Below are 11,617 nucleotides of genomic sequence, written 5' to 3' on the forward strand. Positions count from 1 at the left end.
TAAGTTCAGAGGATTTCCCATCTGAATTTCACTTGGCTCCTACCTTCTTACAAAATAGCTATTCCTCTCTTGAGGACGAAGAAGACATGGAAGAGTTCTCATGAACTACCTTTCATGGAATGTTAGAGGTCTTACAGACCTCCCTAGAAAGTACTATGTCTGGGATACTTGTCATAGACTTGGTAGTTTGGATTTTCTATGTTTACAAGAAGTAAAGATCTTTGGTTTCATGCTTGATGTTTCTTCTCATGTCATTTGGTTGGATAATGTTATGTTTTCCTCGCAACATGATGCTGGTAGAGGTGGTGTAGTTACTCTCCTGTCACCTCACCTTCATTCTACTATTATTTCACACGGTACTGACCCTATGCATAGAATTGTTTGGCTTTTTCTTTCCATTAACAATCACTCTTTTGGAGTCATTAATGTTTATGCTTCCAATGATGTTGTTGAAAGAGCCCAGTTGTGGGCCTGGCTGGCTGATAATTTGCCTCCAGCTACTTGGGTCATGTGTGGGGACTTCAATATGGTTGAAGTGGCATCTGACAAAGAAGGCATTCTACCTTATCATTGGATAGCTGGGGAAAGAGCAGCCTAGTACCACATGCGTAATAAATTGGGCCTGTTTGATCACAACACTAACTGCCGCCAGAGTAGTGGGGTCTGGCACACTTGGTCCAACTTTCGAGCTGGCCCAGATCATATATTAAAATGTCTTGATCATGCCATGATCTCTACACAATCTTTTTTCTCCTTTTCTGAGGATCGAGATTTGCCTATCATTCCCCTGTCAAATGTCACTTTATCCAACCACTATCCTATTTATTTTGGCATTACTTGGAAAACAGTTGTCCCCAAGGTGGCTAACTCTCAGTTTTACCTCAACACGTCTGTGCTGATGCATGCTTCCACCATCTCACATATCCTATGTGTCTGGAATATGGAGCCACGTCCGCACTGTCAAAGGGGATGGATTCAATGGTGGAATGATGCCATTGCTAGAATTGTGCAATTTCTGTGCATCTATGGGTGTCAAGTTGCCATTTTTAGAAAAAAGGCTTATGCAACTAACAACCTTGCCCTTAGAAAAGCTTCTAAGGTTCTCACTCTTATCCCCTTTGATACGGATCTGCAAGTTCATCTTGCCAAGATTCGACATAACAAGCAAGTTACTAACAACTATGCTGCCTGTGAGCTCAACTCAAGGCTCGTATCCATTGGTTGAAGGTTGAAGACAAAGCCTCAAAGGAATTTTTTCATGCTCTCTGAGCCTGTAATACCAAAGTTGGGATTTAGAAACAAAAATAGGGCATGACGGTTCTATCCAACCTCCCTAACATCCTGCAATTGTTCGTTCATCATTATGAGAACATCTTTGCTTCACAGGGAAATTCGATTGCCTAGGATGAGGCTCTCTGAAAATGCATCGCTGTTACTCCCAACCGCCTTGTGGGGGAGCAGCATGATTTCTGTGAGCAACTTCTTTCCCTCAGCGATCTTAAAGAGGCTACCTTTTCTATGCTAGATGAAAAATCCCTTGGTGTGATGGATTTCCCTGTGAGTTTTACAAACACCTTTGGGAGCGAATTGGCCCTAATCTGTGTAGAGTCTATCTTGAAGCATATCATTCTAAAAGCCTAGGAGCTATTATAAATAAAGGAAATATTAAATTCATACCTAAGGCTGGTGATCTGGAGGACATATGCAATTGGAGGCCCATCACCCTTCTGAATGTGGCTTATAAGATAATTGTTAAGGCACTCTCTCTCAAAATCAGGAACATGCTGCCTCTAATTGTGTGGCCTAAGAAAACTAGCTTCATCAAATCCACATACATTCTTGATAACATTATTGTTGTCTAGGAAGGGATGGAATGGGCTCGCAAGTCCAAATAGAAGGCTATCTTTCTGAAGATAGATTTTGCCAAAGCATATGACCCCATTGAATGGCCCTTCATCCTAGCTATGCTCAAGGCCCTGGGATTTGGTCCCAACTTTATTCAATCTATGGAGATGCTTTTTGCTGATGCTAATGCTCACATTATCATTAATAATTTGTAGTCTGAGGCATTTGGGCTGTTTCACTCCATCAGACAAGGTTTCCCTTTGGGTCTTGCACTTTACATTCTTGTTGTTAAAGGGTTTGGGTACCTGCTTGCTCATTTTATTTCCTCAGGATTGGTTCGTGGCATTACATTGCCTAATTCTACTTCCCAACTTGTTAATGGGCATTTTGCTAATGATTCCTTCCTTACTCTTCTTGAAGAGGAGAAATGCATCAACAATGCACTATCTTGTCTGGAGACTTTTTGTCAAGCCTCTGGCTCTGCCATTCAATGGCATAAAATGCTCTGCTACCACTAGTCTTTTTTGCCAGCTCCTCACTAGCTCAGCCAGTTTGAGTGGAAATGGGTCACTCATAGTGAAGTTTTTCATTTTCTTGGCATCCCTTTTTCCTTTCAGGCTTCCCCTCTGGAGCTTTGGAATGTTGTCCTTGCTAAGATTGCAAAAAAGCTGGATTACTAGATTACCAAGCCGCTCTCTCTTGCTGGTAAATTCTAGATTTTTTCCAAGATTTTTGCAGCCACCCATGTTTATTATTCTTCTTGTTGGACTCCTTCCAAAGCTTCCTATCTTAAGATGGAACACCTGCTCAGAGATTTCCTCTGGGCTTCTGGTTCTGATCATCATGGATTTCATAGAGTCGCTTGGGAATTTCGTTGCCTCCCTAAAGAATCTGTTGGCCTTGGTCTACTTTCCACTCATAAACAAGGCCTTGCGCTTTGTGCCAAGTGGATCATTTGAGCTATTACTGGAGACGAAGCTTGGAAGATTCTAGTTCACCATTGCATTTCTTCTGGCTTCCCTGTCAACATACCTGTGTAGAAGGGGATTGGTTTTCAAACCCTTCTCATTATGCATGATCCTGTTGTCCTACAGGGCTCATTTGTTATCAAGAGCATCTGGAAAGCTTGGGAGGCTATCAAGCCCTAGCTTTATTGGGCTAGGGATGACTTTTGTAATGGTCTCTCCTTGAATCAATAGAATATTTGGTGGTCTCCCCTATTTGCCATTCAGGGTAGCCCTCTTGCTAAGACCCAAGGAGCTAGTGCTCTTCATTTCTTGAAACATGACATCAAAAATGTCAAAGATCTATTTTCCAAAGTCACTATGAGTTTCAAGACCTGGGAAGACATGCAGGTTCAGTACCACCTTGTCCGTGCAGATCGGCAAACTTTTGACCTTTTACTTTCCTCCATCCCTATGCATTTGGTGCACAAGGTTGGAATTCAGTCTGGTCGTCCTTGGTGGCATGACTGGAAGTGGTTTCCTAACACTTCTTTTGCCAACTACAAGCCCAATAAGGGATACCGATGGCTTTTGCCCCATCTTCCAATGGTAGACATGCTCAACAAGAGATGGCATTCGCAATCTTCACTTTGTCAATGGCAAAAATGCTTCAATACCATCTGGTGCACTATTACTGAACCCAAGATTTCCCACTTTTCTTGGTGCCTTTCCTTCCAAGGTCTTCCCCTAGGGCCTCAGCTCAAGCACATAGGGGTTCCTAATCCCAAATGCCCCTTTTGTGGTTAGCCTAAGTCCTTTCTGCATATTTTCTGGTTTTGTAAACGTGCGTAGAATTACTGGCACTAGATTCATGATTTTTTCAACCCCTTTAGGCCCGAACCATTTTCATGGCACATGATCTTGCTGGGTGATTCCCCCAGAATTTCCAAAAAGTACTCCCAAATCTGGCATACATTCAAGATGAAAATTTTGTTTACTCTATGAAAAGATAGAAATGTTGTTTTATTCACACACAGCTCCTTGGATGTTAACATTGCAATGTATACTAAAGCTTGTATTTGTAATGTTATTATGCAGATACAGGGGCAAGCTAACAAAGTTTCCCTTGAAGTTGCTCACTTGCAGGAGCTACTCAACCACTGGGGCAATGCCCCTTGCACTGTGGCTCGAGTACCTCCAGATGCCTCGGCAGACACCTCGATGCCTCGTGGCTACCAGCTGAGGCCCCACTCCTCAGGCCACCACTTGCACACTCCGCGCTCGCAGGCCTCTCGCCATCGCTCTCCCAGTGGTGGGGCTGGTAGCTGGAGGTGCTGCTCTGCCTCCCCAACTGGTGGTGGCTCTGGTTGGTCCCCACCTCCTTCTCTTGGCGCTTATCGAGATAATGCTGGCAAGTGGCCCCACCTGGCTCTGGCGATTTCTCCTCCTTGGCCTGAGGTCAAAGATGCGGAGGCTGCCACTAATCCCCCTGCTGTTGTTGCTCCTGATGACGGCTGGTCTGTGCCCAACCCACCCCCCTATCCCAGAAATGATTAGGATTTTAATGACAAAGATTATCCTCCCCCCTCAGCTGCCATTGCTTTGGCAGCCTGAGGTTGCTATATATGTTTTTTTTTAATGAATAGTTGTTTTTTCCGGCTAGTATTGTGTGTTTAGTTCCGGCTTAGACTGCTTGAACTCTCTCGTGGGGTGATCTTGTATCCCCCGACCCCTTTTTTGTGAATTGTATTCTTAACAAAACAAGAATATTCATCAAAAAAAAAAAAGATTTCAAATTTATCTCCATTTTTATAATTAAATGATACTTTACAAAATACAAAGTCCCTTTCTCTCATATCTACCTATAATGCTTCCAAAAGAAAATCATAGACAAAGAAGAAATTCATCAAAACGAACTCTAACATTGTCCTACCAATTCCATCAATTTATAGTCAAACACATATTAAATTCTATGAACACTGCATACCAAATTTTGTTGGACTACTATTGACGGACAGATGAGAGAGCATGAGAAAACGTGTGAGGGTTGTTGGGCCAATTGGTCTCCGCAGGTTGATACTTTCACTACGACTTAGAATAAGAGGGAAAGTCAACTATAGATCTATGAAAGTAGCTGAGTAAAGTTATCAGATTCAAGAACTACCGAACGCCTTGGAAAGATTAGTGTTTATCCCCACATTTACATGCATCTCTTCTTCAAGACGAAGATACGAGAACCCTATATTTTTGTCCTATAAAACGAAACAAAACTGCTTTGCTCTGTATTGGATGTAGTAAACTCAAACATTTAACAATAATGGAGGCCTTCAAGGGGTGGAGAACATTTACATTGTTGTGCATGTGGTGCTTCTTTCTTGTAGTGGCTTATGATGGGAAAAATGAAGTGACTAGGAGTGGGTTTCCCCCTGGATTTGTGTTCGGTACAGCCTCTGCCGCATATCAGTACGAAGGAGCTGCTAAGGAAGGGGGAAGAGGCCCAAGTGTATGGGACACTATATCTCATATTCCAGGTTAGCTCCTCTCTTTTATGCATTTACTATTCTTCATCATGAATTTCTATGTATGAATTTGCTCATGTAGCCTATAGGATTCCCAAGGCTTAACAAGAATTTTTCTTTTGATTGAATTTTTTGGAATATTATATAATATATAGATGTATACTTTTTTTAGTTTTGATTGTGTAATATTTTGGTTTCTTAGCATTTAATTTTTCTTGGCTCTATCTACACTAAATGTCCACTTCACATCAAGAGAGAGTATGTGGATAATGGATGCTTTTTTAAAAAAATATTTAAAAAGATTTTAGTTTATTTTTTTAGATTATATGCAAATAAAGAATATGCAGAAATATATATGTATTTAAGATTTAGTTTTATTCCTCAACAAAAAATAAAACATGTTTATGTGCATGTGTATTTTTCTTATAGAGAGTATGAATTTTTTATATTCAGTCATTTGTAAAAAAATTTCTATAAACAGCAATACCAAATGAATACCCCTCAGTCTCTAGATAAATATTTTCTAAAAATAAGACTATAAAATTTAAGACCTACGAAAACGTTCTTGTATTTTGAATAGTTTAATAGAAAACATTGTAGATATGTATTTCCCACAATCAATTAATCATTCAATGGTTGTTTCTGGAAATATTTCTTCATGTAGGGAAAATCGCTAATGGAGACAATGGGGATGTCGCTGTAGATGAATATCATCGCTATAAGGTGTTCTTCTAGCAACATTTTAGTCAAATCATATATCTTTCTCATACATTTTCCTATACATTAGGAATCTGAATGTATTACCGTTTCCATCTCGAACCATATACAGGAGGATGTAAGGCTGATGAAGGAAATGGGCCTGGATGCATATAGGTTCTCTATTTCTTGGTCAAGGATATTACCAAGTAAGTTCCATTGTTTCTCTTTACTGCCAAGACAAAGTAGCTAGTTTTTTTCTGTGTCTATATTAATGAACTGGCAGACAGGAGGTAGTATTAAAGGTGGAATCAACAAAGTTGGAGTGGCGTACTACAACGACCTTATTAATGAACTGCTAAAAAATGGTAAAATATTTATTGTTTGTTAGTATTCATGCGGATATTAATGTCATACTTAATGTTAAATGCTATAATAAACTTTTCTAATTGTAGATATCAAGCCTTTTGTGACACTCTTTCACTGGGACACTCCGCAAGCTCTGCAGGATAGATATGGAGGCTTTCTCAGTAAAACAATTGTGTACCTAATTCTTCCAAATTATTAAATCCCTTATAACTCTATACCCATATAATATATTATTATATCCAATTGTGTATCTAATTTTTCCAAATTATTAAATCCTTTATAACTCTATACCCATATAGTATATTATTATATCTATAGGACATGTTATTTGATATATGCAGGAAAGATTTTGAAGCATTCAGTGAAGTGTGCTTTCAAGAGTTTGGTGATCGAGTGAAGCACTGGATTACATTAAACGAGCCTCACTCTTACGCTAGCGGAGGATATTTCTACTCTAATGGAAGTTCAGCTGCTGCGGAGCCATACATTCTTTCTCATAATCTTCTCCTTTCTCATGCAGCTGCTGTGATTGTGTATAAACGAAAGTACCAGGTGACACATTTTTCTCTTATATTTTTCATGTTCTACCTAAAATAGTTAGAATGCTAACCTACCATTCTCATGTGTAGGCGGTGCAGAAGGGGTTGATTGGGATTACAATAGATAGCTCTTGGTATATTCCCTATTCAAACTCACTTGCTGACCGGAAGGCCGCCCAAAGGGCCATAGATTTCATGTTTGGTTGGTAAGCAAGCATCTTTTCAAAAACAATCTACTAATGCCTATTTTAGGTATAGCCGTTCAAATGAATTTGATAGGCCATATAAAACTACAGGTATATGGATCCAATTGCAAAAGGGAGTTACCCTTCATCAATGAGAAAGCTTGTTGGCAATCGTTTGCCAAAATTTAGCAGCCATGAATCTGCTATGTTGAAAGGTTCGTTTGATTTTCTGGGCTTAAATTATTACACAAGCCGCTACGCTGCTGATCTCCCAAGCTCACCGGATTCTCAAGTTAATTATACGGGTACATATCCTTCATTTATATGTTTCAAAAGGGTATGAATTAATCTGATCTACTTCTGAACATGTTCAATAAAAATTGTATGCGAACTCTCACATGGATTGCTGTGGAAATGTATTCAGTTGAGAGAAATGGTGTGCCCATCGGACCAGTGGTAAGGCTAAGAAAAGATTTAGGGATTATTAAATGAGCAGTATTGCATATATTTGAATGGCCAATGATTAATTTTTAATTGGGGATAACAGGCAGCATCGGATTGGCTTTACGTGTATCCGCCGGGCATAGGCAAGCTGTTGTCATACGTAAAGCATAAATATGACAATCCACTGATTTTCATCACAGAGAATGGTAATTCTGTAGATTGAATATGTCAATTATGACAATCCACTGATTTTCATCACAGAGAATGGTAATTCTGTAGATTGAATATGTCAAATATTGTAGCCTATTTAATTTAGGAAAACTGATTTTTAAGGTTTTGCCTACGTTTTCTTGTGGTGGGGTTGATACGCTTATGGGTCAGAGCTTTGATTATTTTTTTGTTAAGATTAATTGTTACAATGTCTTAAATTCAAATAGATTTGAACTTAAGATTTTCCTAATAAAAGGTTCACAATTTACCATTGTGTTGTAGATTCTAGTCTTATTTGTTGAGATTAATTATTATTATGTGTTAAGTTCAATTACATTTGAACTCAAAATATATTCAATGAGATGCCCACCAGCCACAATTTACCATTGTGTTGTAGGCTCTTGCCTTTAGAGAAAAATGATTTTATTATTAGGAGAAATGTAATTTTAAGATGAATTTTATAATAAGTAATATTAAATTTAAATTATGAAAAAAATTAATATATTTATTGTTAAATTTTATAGGTGTTGATGAGAAAAATGATGATACATTATCAGTGAGACAAGCTCTTAATGACACGTTTCGAATTGACTACTATTCAAAACATTTATCAGTAGTTCAACAAGCAATAAGGTAAATCTTAAGAAAGTTGTATTTATTTTGCAATACTAAATACTAAAATATTGTGATTATTGAATTGTAGGGATGGATCTAACGTACAAGGTTACTTTGCATGGTCCCTGTTAGACAACTTTGAGTGGAGAATTGGCTTTACAGTTCGATTCGGCTTGTATTATGTAGATTATAATAACTATTTGAATCGATATCCAAAAGCATCAGTTCATTGGTTTGCAAACCTCTTAGAGGCAAAATAAATTTTACGTAGTTTATATCATTGGCAAGAACTAGGATAGTGCTACAATTCCTTGTAGCTACAAGGATAATGTGGAAATGTAGCAATATTTGTAATTTTTTGTAGTGGTTTTTAAGAAGTTATTTGAAGGTTACTATTGAGTTTAAGAAAAGTTATTTTTCAAAGTAAATTTAAAATGCACTATTATGAACGCTAGAGAAGATGTAAACTATCAAAACTCGGAATTCTCTTGCATTTTGACTAGAATTTATACATTTTAAATCTAAATAAAAGTGATTTTTTTTTACCTAAACCTTGCAAAAATCTACATGAATGCTTGCAACCTTATCGATTGAGCTAGTGAATAAAAGATATCCTCTACATTAGAGTATTCAACATTGTAAAAATAAAAATGTATAGAATAACATTGATAAGAAGAGGTAATTTTAACACTATTTTAACATCTCTTCTTGAATGAATTTATAATGTTTCTCTTTAAAACCTTTTGGGAGTTGTGGCATAAGGAATATTTTGGGTCAAAAAATATTTTGAAGGAACCTAATTGAACTTTTAATTTTCTCATTTCTAAATTCCTTGGAATTGTTGTATATGATGTTTTTCGTCCTATCAATGTGTAGATTCTTTTTTCAAAATTTATTTGAAAAGAAATAACTTTAAGACTATTTGAATTCTCATTACCAATATTTCCTCAAAAGAATGTGTTTGTTTTGGGAAAAATATTCTTGACGCTATTATCATGCTAGGTAAGAGAATATCCACTCTTTGGAAGTATTCCAAAGTAAGTCTTTTGGTAAATCTGGACCTTTCAAAAGCCTAGGATTAGGTGGATTGGAGGTTTTAAGAAAAGTCTTTGAGGCCTTTGGTTTTAAGGAAAGACTTCTTTAGCATATTCAGTAATTTATTTCTATTATGGTTTTAATTATGAATATTTTCTAACCCATAATAGTGCATTACACTTCTTTGTCTAAATGGACATTTAACTATAGACTTTCAGTTCAAATGCAAATTGCCACTAAATCATTACAAATCAAAGATGAAATAAATTAGAATCTTTTAATGCTTTCTATCTAGATTCTAAATACACTTTAATTTTTTCTGAGGAATTTTTTGAATCAATTTTTCATTCTCCCACAAAAATAGGTATTTTACTAAAAGAGTCCTTTTCAAAGAGTAGTACTTTTTTCACAGAGCATTTTTTCTTTTTCTAAAATATATATGAAAGAGATTATTTGAAATTGAGTTTTGTAATTTTTATATCACGATTTTGGAATCAGTTTCATGACTTTATCCTTGGTATTTAATATTCTATTAACACTTGACATTTACTTAACTATAAATGTGACATAATGTAATCACCCAAAAATGGTCATCTAGACTATGAGTCATGTTTGTAGCATTTTTGAATAATTTATCTATCATTGACCTTGATTGAATCATCACTTTGCTATTTATTCAATTATAACCTATGGTTTGGCCACTTTATCCTAAGTCTTTTATTTAATAAAGTCTCCAAAATCCCTTTTATTCCTAAGTGTGCACATGAAAAGAATTATTCTCATTTTAAAAATAAAAAGAAAATAACATTTTTGTCTACATATGATGGGCATACTTTTCTATGTGAGAGGAATCTTTATTTCAAAATAACTTTAGTTCTTCTCTAGACATTGTTTTCCTCTTAAACACCACTATTTATCTTGCTTAGGTGAGATTCCTATGCACAAAGTCAACATGAGATTCATTCTTGACCAGTTATTTTTTTCTGTTATCCTCCACCATCCATTTATCCTTAAAAGGAGGCTTTCCACTCATTCTTTCATCTCTTACACTCTCATGCTATTATTATGCTTTAGGTTTTCTAATAGATTTTGGAGCACTTGGAATATTCACTTCACACTTTTTTTCACATCATACTCTTACTTAAATTTACCTTAGTTTTTCTCTATGCAATAGTTTAGCACACATAGCTAACTAGGTGGCTTTGTAACTCTCCATACATGTTCTCTTAGATATTACATCTCACATATCATTCTAGTTTATTTGCATTTGTATCATACTCATTGTTATTCTTGGATATTGGCATTCTTACTTCTACTCTTTCAATGTTTCATTCTATGGTGCACCTTTCAAAGTTTCTTTATCTAGGTTCACTTGAGAGCTACATTCTCGTAGCTCTTACATTTCATATATAGGAAGCTATAGGCCACCTCTTGAAATGCTCTTCATCATGTGTATTCTCATGTATAATGCACTATAGAAGTTTGACACATTTTATGAACATATTTTGGCACCCATCATGGGTCTTCACATACTTCTTTAGCTCCATCTTGTTGGCTTTCATCACTTTTTCTACTTGTAGGTTTGGGTTCTATTTTTGTATCCACAAATATCATATGCTACATAATGCATTATTGTATCATATTTTTTTCATTGTTTTATGTAAAAATCTAGTTTTTCTATCATACTAGTGTTCTGCACTTTATCATACTACTTCCTAAGAAGTATCATACTATTTTGATACAAAATGATGTACAAGGAAAAAGTATCATCCTGCTACACTAGGAAGTATTGCGTGATACTTTATTAGCCAAAAGTATCACCCAACTTATTTTCTTGCACAATTCTACTGGCAGATTTCATTTGCATTTACTAAGCTATTACTTTTAGTTTTCTAGTTTTCTAACAGATCCTAATAGTGGTTTTGTAGGGTTTTTTTGAGTTCTCATTACTTGTTTTGATGTCCTAACCCTTTTTTTTGTAGGAGCCTATTTACTTGCTAAGGAAAAATTAGAAAAAATGGGATATTAACATTTGTTGCAGGGCTACCAAAACAAAGACAAGAATATTTTTAATGTGTCTTCATCTCATTTCAAGTATTTGCATCTACAATTTTCTTTCATTTTCATAGTGTTAGTTTAGTTATTTATTAGAGTCACCTTGGGCTTGATTTTTCATCTTTATTTGGAACCACTCACTTTGATTCTCATTTAGTCCA

The 11,617-nt window shown here is 36.2% G+C and overlaps 1 protein-coding gene across 3 annotated transcripts; it reads left to right on the plus strand.

Moving 5' to 3' along the window:
* The first annotated feature begins 4,944 nt into the window (after positions 1 to 4,944).
* LOC149533300 (beta-glucosidase 13-like) lies at positions 4,945 to 8,776 on the plus strand. Of its 3 annotated transcripts, none has more exons than XR_016356772.1 (12): positions 4,945 to 5,320; positions 5,973 to 6,031; positions 6,138 to 6,213; positions 6,295 to 6,372; positions 6,460 to 6,547; positions 6,715 to 6,925; positions 7,003 to 7,118; positions 7,209 to 7,402; positions 7,522 to 7,553; positions 7,645 to 7,808; positions 8,276 to 8,384; positions 8,455 to 8,776. XR_016356772.1 is itself a non-coding variant. In XM_089803546.1 (12 exons), exons 1-12 carry the CDS (start codon positions 5,107 to 5,109, stop codon positions 8,624 to 8,626), a joined length of 1,452 nt encoding a protein of 483 aa, XP_089659672.1. In that variant the 5' UTR covers positions 4,945 to 5,106; the 3' UTR covers positions 8,627 to 8,776. The 3 variants fall into 3 exon arrangements, 2 of the variants coding, with proteins under 2 accessions (XP_089659672.1, XP_089659673.1); XM_089803546.1 differs by having other exon boundaries at positions 7,645 to 7,747; XM_089803547.1 differs by having other exon boundaries at positions 7,209 to 7,312; positions 7,645 to 7,747.
* The last annotated feature ends 2,841 nt before the right edge of the window (positions 8,777 to 11,617 follow it).

This window comes from Cupressus sempervirens, chromosome 10, assembly GCF_028749045.1.
Source record: "Cupressus sempervirens isolate cs-2001-9-10 chromosome 10, ASM2874904v1, whole genome shotgun sequence".
Lineage (NCBI taxonomy): Eukaryota > Viridiplantae > Streptophyta > Pinopsida > Cupressales > Cupressaceae > Cupressus > Cupressus sempervirens.

Bases quoted from the DNA above. Each gene is read 5' to 3' on its own strand.
- LOC149533300 (XM_089803546.1), top strand. From the start codon at position 5,107: ATGGAGGCCTTCAAGGGGTGGAGAACATTTACATTGTTGTGCATGTGG. The intron at 6,373-6,459 runs GTAAAATATTTA...TTCTAATTGTAG, and splicing joins TAATGAACTGCTAAAAAATG to ATATCAAGCCTTTTGTGACA. The intron at 6,926-7,002 runs GTGACACATTTT...TCTCATGTGTAG, and splicing joins TGTATAAACGAAAGTACCAG to GCGGTGCAGAAGGGGTTGAT.